The following is a 16,688-nucleotide window of genomic DNA, read 5'->3' as shown; positions in this document are numbered from 1 at the left end:
TTGGCAAGTATGTAGGGGAACTTGGGCTGGTAGATCTGTGGAGAGTACGAAATGAGGGTAAGAGGACTTTTTCATGTCATTCGGCAACACAGATGGACCTGACTTTGGGGGATACCGCTATGGACGGGATGGTGGGGGAGGTGGAATACCTACAGAGGACTCTCTCGGATCATGGTCCTATGGTGGTCACGCTTCTGGTGAGATCTGCTCAGGGTCAGAGGGGAGGTTGGCGTCTTCACCCGACGTGGCTTAAAGTGGTGGACATGGGTGGCATAACCAAAGAGCTAGAGCACTTCTTCCAAATGAACGAAGGGAGTACTGAGGCCACAACGGTATGGGATGCCATGAAGGCGTTTACGAGGGGACTTTTTATAAGTGAGATTGCGAGGTGTAAGACCAAAACTAAATTGGCAGATCAACAAATAAAGGATGACCTGACAAGAGCGGAGGCAGACATGATTTTGGCGCCAACGAGTGAAGCTCACAATAGACTAAAATTGGCTCAGGAGGCAGTTGATAAACTGCACATGATGCAAGCTGAGAGGAAAAGGGCATTTCAGCAAGCTCAATTCTTTGAAGAAGGAGAGAGAGTAGGTCACTTGTTGGCGGTGATATCTGCGGCACAAAGGGAGTCTTCCATGGTGTATAAACTGAGAGATCAAACAAGGGCGACTCTGACAGACACAAAGGACATACTGGAGGTCTTCAAGGCATATTACATGGCACTGTACACTTCGAGAGCACGGGACACAGAGGGGGATGTGGAGAAATTTTTGGAAGGCATTTCACTACCTAAATTGTCTGAGGAAGATAGGTTGAGGTTGGAAGAACCTGTGAGTGTGGAGGAGGTGGAATGTGCAATACTGTCTATGCCCAATAACAAATCACCGGGAGCTGATGGTCTACCTGGGGAGGTGTACAGGGAGTTAGTGGAACTGCTGGCTCCGAAATTGAAATCTGTGCTTGATGAGGCTTTAGTGACGGGTGCACTGCCGAGATCAATGGAGGAAGCTGTGATAGTAGTTCTGCCGAAGGAGGGAAAAGATCCCATGGATGCGGAGTCGTACAGGCCCATTTCGTTGTTGACAACGGATGTCAAAATACTCGCTAAGATCCTGGCCACCTGGCTCACCGGGGTTGCGCATACTATTATACACGAGGTCCAGTCAGGCTTTATGCCTAACCGCTCCACGGCTGTTAACTTAAGAAGATTATTTCTTAATATGCAACTGCCTGCTGATAATGGTGGCAGGAGAATAGTGATGTCATTGGACGCTAGGAAAGCATTTGATAGCGTGGAATGGCAATACTTATGGAAAATCATGGAACTGATGGGATTCGGCCCCGCGTTCATGGCCTGGGTGAAGTTATTGTACTCATCCCCAAAGGCGGTAGTTAAGGTGAATGGAGAACAGTCCGGGATGTTTGACTTGCATAGGGGCACAAGGCAGGGGTGTCCGCTGTCCCCGCTATTGTTCGCGGTGGCAGTGGAGCCCCTGGCGGCCAAGATCAGAGCTGAGAGGGGAGTGGTCGGATTTAAATTTGGGAAGCTGGAAGAAAAAACCATTGTATGCCAACGACATCCTGTTGTTTTTGGAAAGTGCAGGAGAGACACTGGGGTGCGCGATGGATGTAATTAAACAATTTGGGAGCATTTCGGGACTGGAGATAAATTGGCACAAGTCTTATGTCATGGCTGTGGATAGAGCAATAGAAGCGGAGGAGATAGATGAGGGGGGAAACAACTCCAGCTAGTTTCACAGTTTAAATACCTAGGGATATGGGTAGCTCTTCCACTGTCCCGATTCACGGGTTTGAATTTGGTTCCTCTGCTAGAGAAATTTAAAGGGAAAATAGGTGCATGGTGCAAATTGGCTTTAACGGTAACGGGTAGAACTAACCTGATTAAGATGGTCCTTATGCCACAACTAATGTACGTTTTGCACAATTCGCCGATATGGCTACCAAAAAAACGGTTTCGGGGCATTGATTCTATCTTCAGATCCTTGATATGGGGCAAGAAGCAGGCACGGATTAAATTTGGAACTCTGCAAAAAGGAAAGGAAGAGGGAGGACTGGCCGCACCAAATCCATGGGTCTATTTCTTGGCAGTACAGGGCCAGCATGTCAGGGGATGGAGAGAGCTCGATTGTGGAGGAGCAGCTCACCGGGTGCTGGTACATGTGACGGGGAGACGCCCACTTATCCAGGGTCTAGAGGATGGTACCTTTAAGAAACTGGGAGCACCATATCCTACCATAGGCATGATTCAGAAGGTATGGGACACCATTAAAAGGATCAGAGGGGTGGATGAGCTGACTAGGTACTCACCGGTGTGGGACAATGAGCATCTGCCGGAACTTAATAAGCTGCATCAAATGGGCAATTGGAAGGCGAAAGGAGTAAGATATGTGTGCCAGCTGCAGAGTGGAACGGACCTGAAGACCTTTGAGACATTGAGAGAGGAATTTGATTTGCCTTCGGAATGGGGGTTTCAATACTATATGCTTCTACATGCTTGGAGGGCACAGTGTAGATTGGGAGCCATGACGGTTCAGGGCGACATTGTACTAGACTTTGTGTGTATGAAGGGAGGGACGAGGGGAGTTATATCGAGCATATATCATGATCTACTACACTCCTATCTGGGGGACAATCACCTCACTGCAAAGCGTAAATGGGAAAGGGAGGTGGGTACCCTCACAACAGAACAATGGGAGACTATTCTTGAATATGTCCCGAAGATCTCTCTAAGCGGGCAGGCACGGCTCTCCCAATTATATGTAATACATAGAACATACAAAACACCGCTGGTCCTATTCAAGGCGGGCTTGAGGGGAGACTCTAGCTGCCCTAGATGTGGCACAGACCAGGCCGGACTGTTACACATGCTATGGTCGTGTCCGCGGCTGGGGGCATACTGGCTGGTCGTTATCAACAAAATTGAGAGAGCTTATGCATGTACGCTCGACAGGAATCCATTGCTGTGTGTTTTGGGGGAGGTGGTTGGGATACCTGTCTCAGAACATTTCCAAGTGGCAATAGCGAGGGTGCTGTATGTGGCACGCAAACTAATAGCACGAAAATGGAAGGATTCGGAACCCCCCACTAGGAGGGAATTTATTGCTCAGACACGTACGGTAATGCATTTAGAGGAAAGCATTTACAGGCGAAGGCATGGTGAAAGCACTTTCGAAAAAATATGGTCCGCCTGGATGGCGGTGATATGATTGCTAAGACTCTCAAGTATACCCGGCATAAGGAGTATTGGTGGAGGGGGGGTTGGCTTTGATTGTATTACTACAAGATATGTGAATTGTTACATGTAAATTGATATCCACTGTTTATTGTTTAAAATCTTTTGAAACCTAAATAAAAATAACTGGTTTAAAAAAAAAAAAAAAAAAAAAGAAATCCTTCAGGTTTTTCTGCAAGGGGAAAAAAGTGACAAAACCGCAATGTGTGCACAGATCTAAGTTTTTCTGTGAACATATAGTTTACCATGTTGTAATAGTCTTTGAGAAATGAAGAGACTTAATTGTTTACTTGCTGTTAAAATTCTGCTTGGATTCTGTGTTATCACATGTCACCTCCAGAGTAGAGATTTTCAGTCTAGCACAACCCTGTATGCATGAATCAGCCACCCGCTCTCACAGTAGTGTACTCTGAAAGGTGATGTCATGGAGATGTTGGCAGTAATCCTGGGAAAATTTCACAAGGAGGGAGAGCAGAAGACACCAAAGGGGTGCTGCAGGCTCCACACACAACACTAGTAAGGTTATCAACAGATGACTTTGGCCAGAGTGGCTGGCGATGGGCGTTCCAGAGTGCTAGATTGTATTAGAATCTTCTTGCTTTCCCTACAATAAGCCTGCATGATGCCAGTGTCAGCACCTGTAACAATACTGTCTGCAACATTATTTTCTGCAGGAGAATCTCAGGACAGGGCATACTAAGTCAAATGGAGGAGTTTTAGGAGGGAGACACTTTAAGGCCTCTTTCACACATCAGTTTTTTGCCATCAGTCACAATCCGTCAAAGTGTGCAAAAAACTGATCCTGTGCAGATTGCCAAAAACTGATGCATCAGATCCGGTTTTTTTACGGTTCCGTCGCAGCAGCCTGCTGCAGGAATTAAAGGAATAGAATTCTGTCTCTCTCTCTCTCTCGAGATTTTTTTTTATGTGCCAGAATGGAAAAAGCAGCCGTGGGAGTTAAAATAAAGGAAGATAAATTATCCTGGGCATGCTCAGTTTTAAAAGACTGAATCCGTCACTGGATTCCGTCATTTGACGGACAGCAACGAATCCTGCGCCCATGGGCTTCCATTATAGCCAACAACGGATGGCGCTGCATTCGTCGCTTTTTGCTTTGTCAGTCATCTCCAGCCGACGGACAAAGATTTTCCGTCGGACGACGGATGAAACGTGCGGCCATCCGTCGCTAATACAAGTCTATGAAAAAAGAATGGATCCAGCTCCATCAGTTGCTGGATCCGTTTTTTTGACAAAACGACGGATTGTGACTGATGGCAAAAAACTGATGTGTGAAAGCGGCCTAAGCACGATTTCATAAAAATTTTGATCAAAATTAATGTTATTGTGAACAGTTAAGCAATTTAAAGATGAAATGATCTCTAAAAGGCCTAAAGTCAAAGATTACACATGTCCTTTGTACTTTAAGCAAAAAAAATTATATGTATATACATATATATTTTACATTTTAAAAATTACAAAAGGGAAAATGGGCTGATGCAAAAGTTTGGGCATTCTTGGAGACTTCTGTGCTCAGATAACTTTGACCAAGGTTTCAGACATTAATTAGCCTGTTAGGATTATGGCTTGTTCACGGTCATCTTTAGGAAAGGCCAAATGATGCAAATTTCTCAGCTTTATAAAAACCCAGCCTCCTCTAAATTTGTGCCAAAGAACAGCTGCCTAACACTCTGAAAATGGTGGAGACCCACAAAGCAGGAGAACGCTATAAGAAGATAGAAGAGGGTTTCCAAGTTGCCCTTTCCTCAGTTCAGAATTTAATTAAGAAATGGCATTTATCAGGAACAGTGGAGGGCAATATAAGGTCTGGAAGACTAAGCAAAATTTCAGTGAGAGCTGCTTGTAGGATTGCTACAGAGGCAGATCAGAACCCCCGCTTGACTGAAAAAGACCTTCAGTACGAATTAGCAGACTCTAAACTTGTGGTACATTGTCCTACTGTTCCGAGACATCTACACAAATATGGCCTTCATGGAAGAGTCCTCAGAAGAAAACCTCTTCTTCCTCACCATAAAATTCAGCATCAGAAGTATGCGAAAGAACATCTAAACAAGCCTGATACATTTTGAGAACAAGTCCTGAGGACTTCAGATTAAATTAGAACTCTTTAGCCATAATGATCAAAGTTATGAGTGGAGAAAAAAAGGCACAGAATTTCAGGAAAAGAACATTTCACTAACCATTAAGCATGGGGGTGGATCAATCATGCTTTGTGGTTGTGTTGCAGCCAATGGCACAGGGACCATTTCATGGGTAGATTATTATGAATGGGTCACCGAGGAGAAAAAAGCAAAACAAGCTAAGTCACAGAAAACCAGAGAGGTTGGTAACTATGCAGATTGCAGATCCCTGATCCTACCACACAACTAGCAACAGCTGTGGAGCGTACCTACGATGTTCCTAGACGCTTCGTCACAGCCGGAGGACTAAATAAGCCTGAAGCATGAAAAAGGGAAAACTAACTGCCCCAGAGCAGACCCCAAAGGAATAGATAGCCCGCACACGTATTAACGGTGAAACAAGATGAAGGCACAAACACAGGCAGGAAAATAGGCTGAGCAAACGATGGGGCCCAAACTAACTAGAAAGGAAAGGCACTGTCTGCAACCTGCAAAAAACCTACAAAAGTAATGTCCAACACTTCTGATAGCAAAATTAACCCTGAAGTCACTAGACTTCTCCCACTATATCAGCACTCTGAAATATTCTGAGACAGAGCAAAAAAGAGACCAAACTAGTAAGGGACAAAAAGCAAATTGGCAAAATACTGATAAATAAGAGTGGAAATTCAGCACAGCCCCCAGGCGGGGCTGGCTGACCACACAAAAAACTGAATAGACCAACAAAATCAAGTGTGAACATTAGCAGAAAAACTTAGCTTTAAATTACTGGAGCAGAGCTGAAAACCAAGAGCTGACAAGCCAGAAGGAATCACCAGCAACTGAATAGGGCGTCGGCTGTCTTAAATCCAATCTGAGACTCCTGAGGTCCAATTGTCATCCTCATTCTCAGGTGGCAGATCTCCATCAATCAAATCAGCCTCACTACCTCCTGTTACCACCAGAGGGAGTCTGGAAGGAGAACTCACAACTGGTGAACCAGAGAATGAACTCACAACAGTATATGGAAGAATGGATTCTTTGAAATTTCAACAAATTCTTGATGCAAACATAACACCATCTGTATAAAAGCTGAAGTTGAAAAGAGGATGGCTTCTACAAATTGATAATGATCCCAAACGCACGTCAAAATCCACAGTAGACTACCTCAAAAGGCACAAGCTGAAGGTTTTACAATAGCCCTCACAGTCCCCTGATCTGTACATCATTGAAAATCTATGGCTAGACCTCAGAATAGCAGTAAGATGACCCAGGAATTTCACAGAACTGGACAAATTTTCCAAGGAAGGATGGATGAAGTTGCCTCAAACAAGAATTGAAAGACTTTTGGCTGACTACAAAAAGTGTTTATAAGCGGTCATACTTGCAAAAGGGGGATGCTACTCGCCTTTTTCCCTTTTCCTCAGTGAGGGATCTGAGTGGCAGATGCAGTTCTGGTAGAGAGGCCAAAGAGCACTGCTTCTTGGGAAGCGTAGTCTACAGGCACAGAGGGGAGATCACAAGGATGACTGAAGGGGAGCTTAAAAGAAGTAAATAAAGGTCACATTATGTGGGACTCAATACATGGATAGCCAGATTAGTTTTATTTTGTGGTCTGAAAAACCCTTTCACGTCCACATCCTTTGATGTTGCATGTTGTTTTATGTTGTCAATCTGTGCATAACCAGTTTCTAATAAAGGAAATTTAATTTGATTGTGTATGGACGTGACTTGGTTATTCTATGAAAAATGATAGTATCAGAGACCTTGAGTATCTGTTAAGTTTTTGTCATTTGACTCCACTTCTCACCTGAAACCACCTTCATTAATTTGCAATAGAAGCATCTATCAGGCCCCACGGTTGTTGCAGACTTTCCTCAGATTTCTAAACAAGAGATCTGCAAAAGATCTACCATATTTTTTTATTCAGATGCAGGTACATTGGGGCTTGAAGTGAATGTTGTCTTTTTTTTTATTTTTTTTTTATTGAGATTCAATGTCTTGGGAACAATGCTTCCTTGAATAGTATGTATGAACAATGTTCTAAACTGTATGCAAAACAAACACTTGCTAGATCACTGCCCTCTCTAAGGTGTTGACTTGTGACCTTGGTTATTTATATTTTGAACCAGTCACAGAAGAAGAAGTAAGCAGGCTCCTTGCATCTTCTCGCCCAACTACTTGCACCAGTGACCCATTTCCGTCACAGCTCCTTCAGTCCCTTTCCCCTGCTGTCACCCCTCACCTAACTAAAATATTTAACCTCTCTCTCTCTTCTGGTATTTTTCCCTTCTCATTTAAGCATGCCATCATACATCCACTACTTAAAAAACCATCCCTCGACCAAAACTGTGCCGCTAACTATAGACCTGTCTCTAATCTTCCCTTCATCTCTAAACTCCTGGAACGCCTGGTCCACTCCCGTCTTATCCGCTATCTCTCAGAAAACTCTCTTCTCGACCCTCTCCAATCCGGTTTCCGCTCTTTACACTCCACTGAAACTGCCCTCACTAAAGTCTCTAATGATCTGCTAACAGCTAAATCAAATGGTCACTACTCCATGCTAATTCTCTTGGATCTCTCTGCAGCATTCGACACTGTGGATCATCAGCTCCTCCTCACTATGCTCCGTTCCATTGGCCTCAAGGATACCGTTCTCTCCTGGTTCTCCTCCTATCTCTCCGACCGCTCCTTTACTGTATCTTTTGCCAGTTCCTCCTCCTCTCATCTTCCCCTTACTGTTGGGGTCCCCCAAGGATCGGTCCTAGGTCCCCTCCTCTTCTCCTTGTACACTGCCCCTATTGGTCAAACAATCAGTAGATTTGATTTCCAGTACCATCTCTATGCTGATGACACCCAATTATACGCTTCTTCTCCTGACATCACGCCAGCCTTTCTAGAAAACACCGGCGATTGTCTAAACGCTGTGTCTAATATTATGTCCTCACTATATCTGAAACTGAACCTGTCAAAGACTGAACTCCTGGTGTTTCCTCCCTCTACTAATGTACCTATACCCGACATTGCCATTTCTGTGTGTGGTTCCACTATTACTCCCCAGCAACAGGCCCGCTGTCTTGGGGTCATACTTGATTCCGAGCTTTCCTTTACCCCCCACATTCGATCACTGGCTCGCTCTTGTCATCTGCACCTCAAAAACATTTCTAGAATTCGACCTTTTCTTACCTTTGACTCTGCAAAAACTCTTACTGTTTCTCTTATTCATTCTCGTCTCGACTATTGTAACTCTCTTCTAATCGGTCTCCCTCTTACCAAACTCTCCCCCCTCCAATCTGTCTTGAATGCTGCAGCCAGGATCATATTCCTCACCAATCGTTACACCGATGCCTCTACCTTGTGCCAGTCATTACACTGGCTACCCATCCACTCCAGAATTCAGTATAAACTTATTACCCTCACTCACAAAGCCCTCCATGGCTCAGCACCACCCTACATCTCCTCCCTTGTTTCAGTATACCACCCTACCCGCGCCCTCCGTTCTGCTGATGACCTGAGATTAGCATCCTCAATAGTCAGAACCTCCCACTCCCGTCTCCAAGACTTTACACGTGCCGCGCCAATTCTTTGGAATGCACTTCCCAGGTCAATACGATTAGTCCCCAATACCCACAATTTTAAGCGTGTCCTGAAAACGCATTTATTCAGACTGGCCTACCACCCCAACACATTAACCTAATCTATCCCTGTGTGGCAGAGCCAAAAGTTTTACCATAACCAGGTTCCCCGCATCATGTTCCCACATGCTTTATGCCTCCATTAGCCCTCTGTGTCTGTACTGTTACACACTTAACATTATGACTGGTCCATACAATCAGGGTAACTGTTACCACCCACCTTTCGTGTCTCCCTCTTTCCTCATAGACTGTAAGCTTGCGAGCAGGGCCCTCACTCCTCTTGGTATTTGTTATAATCTACTGTATGTGATTATTGTTATGCTGTAATGTCTATTGTCTGTACAAATCCCCTCTGAAATGTAAAGTGCTGCGGAATATGTCGGCGCTATAAAAATAAAATTTATTATTATTATTATTATTATATTTCAGAAATACTTGTTCTGCATTACATATCTTTACTTTTTCTTATTTTTCAGAGTGCTATATGAAGGAAAAGAACGCCTTATGTCTGGCTGCGAAACCATTCAAGCAACTCCATATGGACGCTGTGCTAATGTCAATAATAGCTCAACCAACTCGTCGCGAATATTCATCACCTATCGCCGGGCCTCCTTAGACCGCACTCAAAACTCTCTAGCAGTTACAGACATATGTGTGATCATCACCAACAAGGGGGAAACTCCACCTCACACCTTCTGTAAGATTGACAAGAACCTTAACACTGGAATGGTAAGAAGACCAATACAATGACTGTGCCATGTACCCGTCATCAGCGCAACTTTATAACTTGAAATGCAAATGTCCAAATCTTATCTATACTATATTTAGAATGTCGCAAAACTAAACTTGTTGATAAAGCCAATGTTGTAATGAGATGTTTAGTTTATTAGATTTATAGTTAATATAGTTTTAAAAATTGAGATCTCTGTCCAACAAAAATGATTACAAGCTTAAAGGGTTATTCCTAATATAATAATTTATCTAGTGGTGGTGTCCAATGTACCCCAGCACAAAATTTGGAACCTGTGCCCTCCACTTACTGGTCAGATGTATGGGCCCTTGAAGTTTTCTATATCCTATAAGGACATGCGTGTTTCCCCCCTTCCCCGTTATGTAGTAATGTACCCCATCCTGAGCCCCTCCAAGGAATATATGTACCTTACCCTGGGCCTCTTCCTGGTAAACATGTCCCCCATCCTGGTAAACAGTGGGGAAAATAAGTATTTCATACACTGCCGATTTTGCAAGTTTTCCCACCTACAAAGAATGGAAATAGCTGTAATTTTTATCGTAGGTAAAGTGTGAGACAGAATCTAAAAATAAAAACCAGAAAATTACATCGTATGATTTTTAAATACTGTAATTAAATGGCATTTTATTGCATGAAATAAGTATTTGATACAATAGAAAAACAGAAATTATATTTTGTACAGAAACCATTATTTGCAATTACAGAGGTCAGACATTTCCTGTAGTTCTTAACCAAGTCTGCACACACTGAAGCAGGGATTTTGGCCCACTCCTTGATAAAGATCTTTTCCAGATCTTTCAGGTTTCGGGGCTGTCGCTTGGCAACATTGAGCTTCAGCTCCCTCCAAAGATTTTGTATGGGTGGGGTTCATGTCTTGAGCCTGGCTAGGCCACTCTAGAACCTTGAAATGCTTCTTATGGAGCCACTCCTTAGTTGCTCTGGCTGTGTGTTTCGGGTTATTGTCATGCTGGAAACCCAGCCTCGACCCATCTTCAATGCTCTTACAGAGGAAAAGAGGTTGTTGGCCAAAATCTTGTTATGCATTACCCCACCCATTCTCCCTTCAATACGGTGCAGTCGTACTGTCCCCTTTTCAGAAAAGCACCCTCAAAGTATGATGATTACCCTACCATGCCTCACAGTTGGGATGGTGTTCTTGGGATTGTACTCCTCCTTCTTCCTCCAAACACGAGTGTTGATTCCAAAAAGTTCTATTTTTGTCTCATTTGACCACATGACCTTCTCTCAAGCTTCCTCTGGATCATCCAGATGGTCACTGGCGAATGTCAAGTAGGCCTGGACATGTGCTGGCGTGAGCAAAGGGACCTTGCGTGCCATGCAGGATTTTGATCCATGACAAACATAGTGTGTTACTAATGGTAATGATTGAGACTGTGGTCCCATCTTTCTTCAGGCAATTGACAATGTCCTCCTGTGTAGTTCTGGGCTGATTAATGACCTTTCTCACAATCATCCTTACCCCACGAGTCGAGATCCTCCATGGAGCCCCAGACCAAGGAAGATTGACAGTCATCTTGTGTTTCTTCCATTTTCTAATAATTGTGCCAACAGTTTAATTAAATTCACAGGATACAATAATGAAAAGTAGTTTAGGAACATTGTTATTGCAACATGCGATCCGCCTTTAATTCTCCCATATGAGGGTTATGTGTCGGTTAATTAATAACAGTAATCTCCATATAGAATATAAAGACTACAAAGATACAATTGGAGTACTGTTCTCTGAATAAAATGCAATTTTTTATTGATTTTATAATAGAAATTACTAAAATATACAAAATGAAGTAAGAGACCACCATGCAGTCGAAATGGTATGCAGACTAAGTAGTGATATTAATATTTGTGAAATATATATTAGGGTTTTACTATGTATACAGGACTATAATATTGTATCAGGAATACAATTCAATTAAACAAATCACAAAGTGACTATTATTCAGTACTACTTACCCACTACTAATTGAAAACACTACATTGGTGTGAAGTTGGAATCCAAGAAAAAAAATCAAATGAGTCATCTGGTCTCATTAGTAACATATGCAAGTATCCTAGCGCTCACTACAACATACCCAAGTGAAATCACATAGAATATCAGAAAAGCTCACCCATGATAATTTACTGCATGGACCAGGGAAGGGACCCTTGCAGTAATTGTTGCTTTCTCCCCAAGTTGCTTGCTTATTGCCTTGTAGCCCATCCCAATCTTGTGCAGTTCTACGATTTTGTCTCCAGTGCCTTAGACAGCTCTTTGGTCTTGGCCATGGTGGAGTGGTTGGAGTGTGATTGTGTGTGGACAGGTGTCTTCAAGAGGTAACGAATTCAAACAGGTGCAGTTAATACAGGTAGTGTGCACAGAGTAGGAGGGCTTCTTAAAGAAAAACTAACAGGTCTGTGAGAGCCACACTTGTTGCTCTTTGGTAGGTGATCAAATACTTACAGAATTCATGCAGTAAAATGCAATTTAATTATTTCAAGAATCATACATTGTGGTTTTCTGGTTTTTATTTTTAGATTCTGTCTCACAGTTGAAGTGTACAAACGATAAAAATTTACGGACCTCTCAATTCTTTGTAGGTGGGAATCTTGCAAAATCGACAGTGTATCAAATACTTATTTTCCCCACTGTATATCTCCCATCCTGGTAAATATGTTGCCCATCTCGGGCCTGATTTTGGGATACATGTTTCCCTTTCTGGTATATATGTCCCTCATCCTAGGCTCCATCATGGTATATATGGTGCTCATCCTGATATATATGTCCCATCCTGGTATACAGTTGTGCTCAAAAGTTTACATACCCCTGAAAAATCTTTGCTTTCTTGGCCTTTTTCAGAGAATATGAATGATAACACCAAAACTTTTCTCCACTCATGGTTAGTGGTTGGGTGAAGCCATTTATTGTCAAATTACTGTGTTTTCTCTTTTTAAGTCATAATGACAACCCAAAATATCCAAATGACCCTGATAAAAAGTTTACATACCCTGGGGATTTTGGCCTGATAACATGCACAGAAGTTGACACATTAGTTTGAATAGCTACTAAAGGTAACATCCTTACCTGTGACAAATACCAGGAAAATTGTTCAGGATGAAAAGAAAAAACCACAAATATCATCAGCTGAAATACTGGACTCTCTGAAAACTAGCGGTGTGGCTGTTTCAAGATGCACAATAAGGAGGCACTTGAAGAAAAATAGGCTGCATGGTCGAGTCGCCAGAAGAAAGCCAACTGACCCTGATCAAAAGTTCACATACCCCATTTCTTAATACTGTGTATTGCCCCTCTCTAACATCAATGACAGCTTGAAGTCTTTTGTGGTAGTTGTGGATGAAGTTCTTTATTTTCTCAGATGATAAAGCTGCCCACTCTTCTTGGAAAAAAGCCTTCAGTTCCTGTAAATTCCTTGGCTGTTTAGCATGAACTGCACGCTTGAGATCTCTTCACAGTGGCTCAATGATATTAAGGTCATGAGACTGAGATGGCCACTCCAGAACCTTCACTTTGTTCCGCTGTAGCCAATGACAGGTCGACTTGACCTTGTGTTTTGGATTGTTGTCCTGTCGGAACGTCCAAGTACATCCCATGCGCAGCTTCCGGGCTGATGATTGCTTATTTGCCTTCAGTATTCGCTGATAACGTGCTGCATTCATCTTTTCTTCAACTTTGTCCAAGTTTTCGGTGCCTTTGTAGCTCACACATCCCCAAAACATCAGCAATCCACCTCCGTTCTTTACAGTAGGAATGGTGTTCCTTTCATCATAGGCCTTGTAGACCTCTCTCCAAATGTAACGTTTATGGTTGTGGCCAAAAAGCTCAATTTTCCTATCACCATGACAGCACCCAACGAGGGAGGGGATCCACCCACCATCAGGACAGGAACCTACAGGTTAAAAAGGGGGGCGGTCGACCTTGCCTCCTCAGTTGGGTTACTGTCCTGATGGGAACCTGCAGGACAAGCTTACTTGGGTCCAAGCAGCCTCTGCGCGGTGTCTGAGGGAATGGAAGAGCCTGGGGCGCCAGAAGCAGCGTCGGGGGTGCTCTGCACGCAGACCCCTCCTCGTCTGGTATATGGATGTCGCAATCCCAGGGTCCGGGTGTGGCTGCCCTGGGTCACGTGGGCGCAGCGCAGGCAGATTGGGGCTCCCTGTGTTCATCCGAGAAGTTGGCCGGCACTGGTGTGAATCTTCCGGCAGCAGCAGTAAAGTGCCCGTAACCCGGAAGTAGAACGGCAAGGCCTTCCGAGGGAGACCGAGGAGGATACGTCACAGGAGGCGTGACTGGGCCTTCTTAGGCTGATGTCAGGGCTGCAGCAGGTGCATTGACAGGTCCCCCCTTTGAACCCCTATTGGGTAGCCTTAACTTCTGCAAGACGGGTCAGTGACATCCAGGCATTATCAGTAGACCCCCCTTTCCTAATGATCTATCAAGATGAGATAGTTTTGAAACCAGACCCTGCCTATTTACCGAAGGTCGCTTCTAGATTCCATACGAGTCAGGAAATATATTTACCATCCTTTTATGACAGCCCTGCTACAGCTGAAGAACAAAGGTACCATTCTCTAGATGTTAAGAGGGCTGTACTAGAGTACTTAGGAAGGACTCAGAATTGGAGGCAGAGTAGGGCACTGTTTTGTTTCCTTCCAGAGTCAAAGAAAAGGGTTGAGTGTCACAAAGAACTCTTATCGCCCGGTGGATAAGAGATGCTATCTGCCAGGCCTATTTGGTCAAAGGGGAGTCTCCACTAGTGGGAGTAAGAGCTCACTCAGCACGAGTCATGGCATCTTCCTGGGCGGAAAAGGCGGACGTCTCCATTGACCTAATTTTGTAAGTCGGCAATGTGGTCGTCACCTTCCACCTTTTATAGACACTACCGTCTTGATCTGTCATCCACCTCCAGTTTAGAATTTGGACGGTCAGTACTTAATGCTTTGGTCCCTTCCAGGTGATAGTCTATGGAAGTCTCTCGTTGGGTGCCGTTGTGGCGATGGGAAAACTGGTTATTATGTACCGGTAATAGGATTTTACAGAGTCCACAACAGCATCCGCACTTTCCCCCCCCCATAATTAATCACTGGATTTCCTGCACTCTTAGGGAAAACGTGTATATAGATTTCACTCTATACAATACCACCACCTCTATAATGTAAGTAATATGGTTATTGTGTACTAATCCGATGGGCGGTTCCTCTCATACTCTGAAACACAACTGAGGTGGTGAGGGGGGCCACCCCCCCTTTTTAACCTGTAGGTTCCTGTCCTGACGGTGGACGGATCCCCTCTCGTTGGGTGCTGTTTTGGACTCTGTAAAATCCTTTTACCGGTACGTAATAACCGGTTTTGATCTCCTCACTCCCAATTACCTTGTTCCAGAAGTTTTGAGGCTTGTCTCTGTGCTGTTTTATGTATTGTAGGCAAGATACTTTGTGGCATTTGTGCAGTAATGGCTTTCTTCTGGCGACTCAACCTTGCAGCCCGTTTTTCTGATGTTATTTGTGGGTTTTTCTTTACAATTTTCCTGGCATTTGTCACAGGTCACAGATGAGGATGTTACCCTTAGTAGCCATTCAAACCGATTTGTGTCAACTTCTGTGCATGTTATCAGGTCAAAATCACCAGGGTATGTAAACTTTTGATCAGGGTAATTTGGATGTTTTGGATTGTCAGGATTTAAAAAGAGAAAACACAGTAGTTTGACAATAAATGGCTTCATCCAACCACTAACCATGATTGGAGGAAAGGTTTTGGTGTTATCATTCATATTCTCTAAAAATAGGCCAAGAAAGCAAAAATTCTGCCGGGGTATGTAAACTTTTGAGCACAACTGTATATAATTCCCATCCTGGTGTGTATGTCGCCAATCCTGGGCCCATCTTGGTATATCTGTCGCCCATGCTGGAATATGTCTCCCATCCTAGGCCCATGCTGGTATATATGTCCAGTGTTCTGCCGCTATTACAATTGTACGCACCATCCCTTTCTTCCACAATGCGTGGCGTTCTGTTCTGTAACTGGAGCAGAAGCCGGCAGCTGACTTCAGCATGCAACTGACGTGCAGTGCATGACGTCACTGCCATGCTTTGCCAATGACTTGCACGCGCAACAGATCTCAGTGCCTGTTATGTGTTTCAGCTGAATGTTCGTCATGTGACGCACATCCCGCTGAAGTAGGTGTGGCAGTGGCATTGGCGGGCCCGGTGCTGTTGCATCCTCTACAACCGCGATTGTTATGCCCCTGAAGTTGGCCAAAATCTCGCACATACATGAGTGAATAAAGACACCTTTTTTCACTAGCTCACGTCTGGAGTCCTGTCATTTTTTGCCGCATCCATAGAATAAGATATACTTTAACTTAATGATTGCTGTGGGTCCTACTGCTGGAACTCACATCAGTCCTAAGGATGGAGCTCTGGAATCTGGGAATCAAGTTCTGCAGAGCCCCATTGGAATGGACCGAGGGTGCGCAAGTTCAACTTCCACTCCATTCATTAGCTGTGGACCGGCAGTCCCATTGATAATGCAAAAAGAGGAACTAAGTAGGGTCCGCCAGCAGCATTCCAATCTGCGGCATGATGGATCCGTCAGCTTCAGTTATAATATAGTAGACAAGGTAATTTCTAGTGTTATGTGTAGAATCGGCAGCTTGCATAAGTTTTATATTAACATTTTTAAATATTTTTTCCCTTTTCAGTGGGGATCTAGTGTATACCTTTGTTACAAGAAGTCTGTCCCAGCATCAAATGCCATTGCTTACAAAGCTGGTAAGTATTTTGTGTCATATTGTGTTCAGAAGACCATGTCAGAAAGTGGTTTAAATATTCCTTGTGCATGAAAAAGTAAGCTTTTCTTTTTCAAACTTAGTTGTCAGAGTTTATGAAGCGAGGAAAAAGATACAGGGCAAGGCCAGATG

General features: G+C 43.8%; 1 protein-coding gene across 5 annotated transcripts in view; it reads left to right on the top strand.

Annotated features, from left to right (window-relative positions):
• Nucleotides 1-16,688, top strand: part of DENND4C (DENN domain containing 4C) — a 259,443-nt gene that overhangs the window by 108,460 nt on the left and 134,295 nt on the right. For all 5 annotated transcript variants that reach the window (XM_073542724.1, XM_073542725.1, XM_073542727.1 and 2 more), the window contains exons 3-4: nucleotides 9,485-9,737; nucleotides 16,470-16,539. In XM_073542724.1, the coding sequence (XP_073398825.1) occupies nucleotides 9,485-9,737; nucleotides 16,470-16,539 (323 nt within the window). The remainder of the gene's footprint in view (nucleotides 1-9,484; nucleotides 9,738-16,469; nucleotides 16,540-16,688) is intronic.

The sequence above is a fragment of the Dendrobates tinctorius genome, unplaced genomic scaffold, assembly GCF_039654945.1.
Source record: "Dendrobates tinctorius isolate UK_male_01 unplaced genomic scaffold, ASM3965494v1 ptg000128l, whole genome shotgun sequence".
Classification (NCBI taxonomy): Eukaryota; Metazoa; Chordata; class Amphibia; order Anura; family Dendrobatidae; genus Dendrobates; species Dendrobates tinctorius.
The sequence above is the reverse complement of the archived record's forward strand: the minus strand, read 5'-3'. Positions and strand labels throughout refer to the sequence as shown.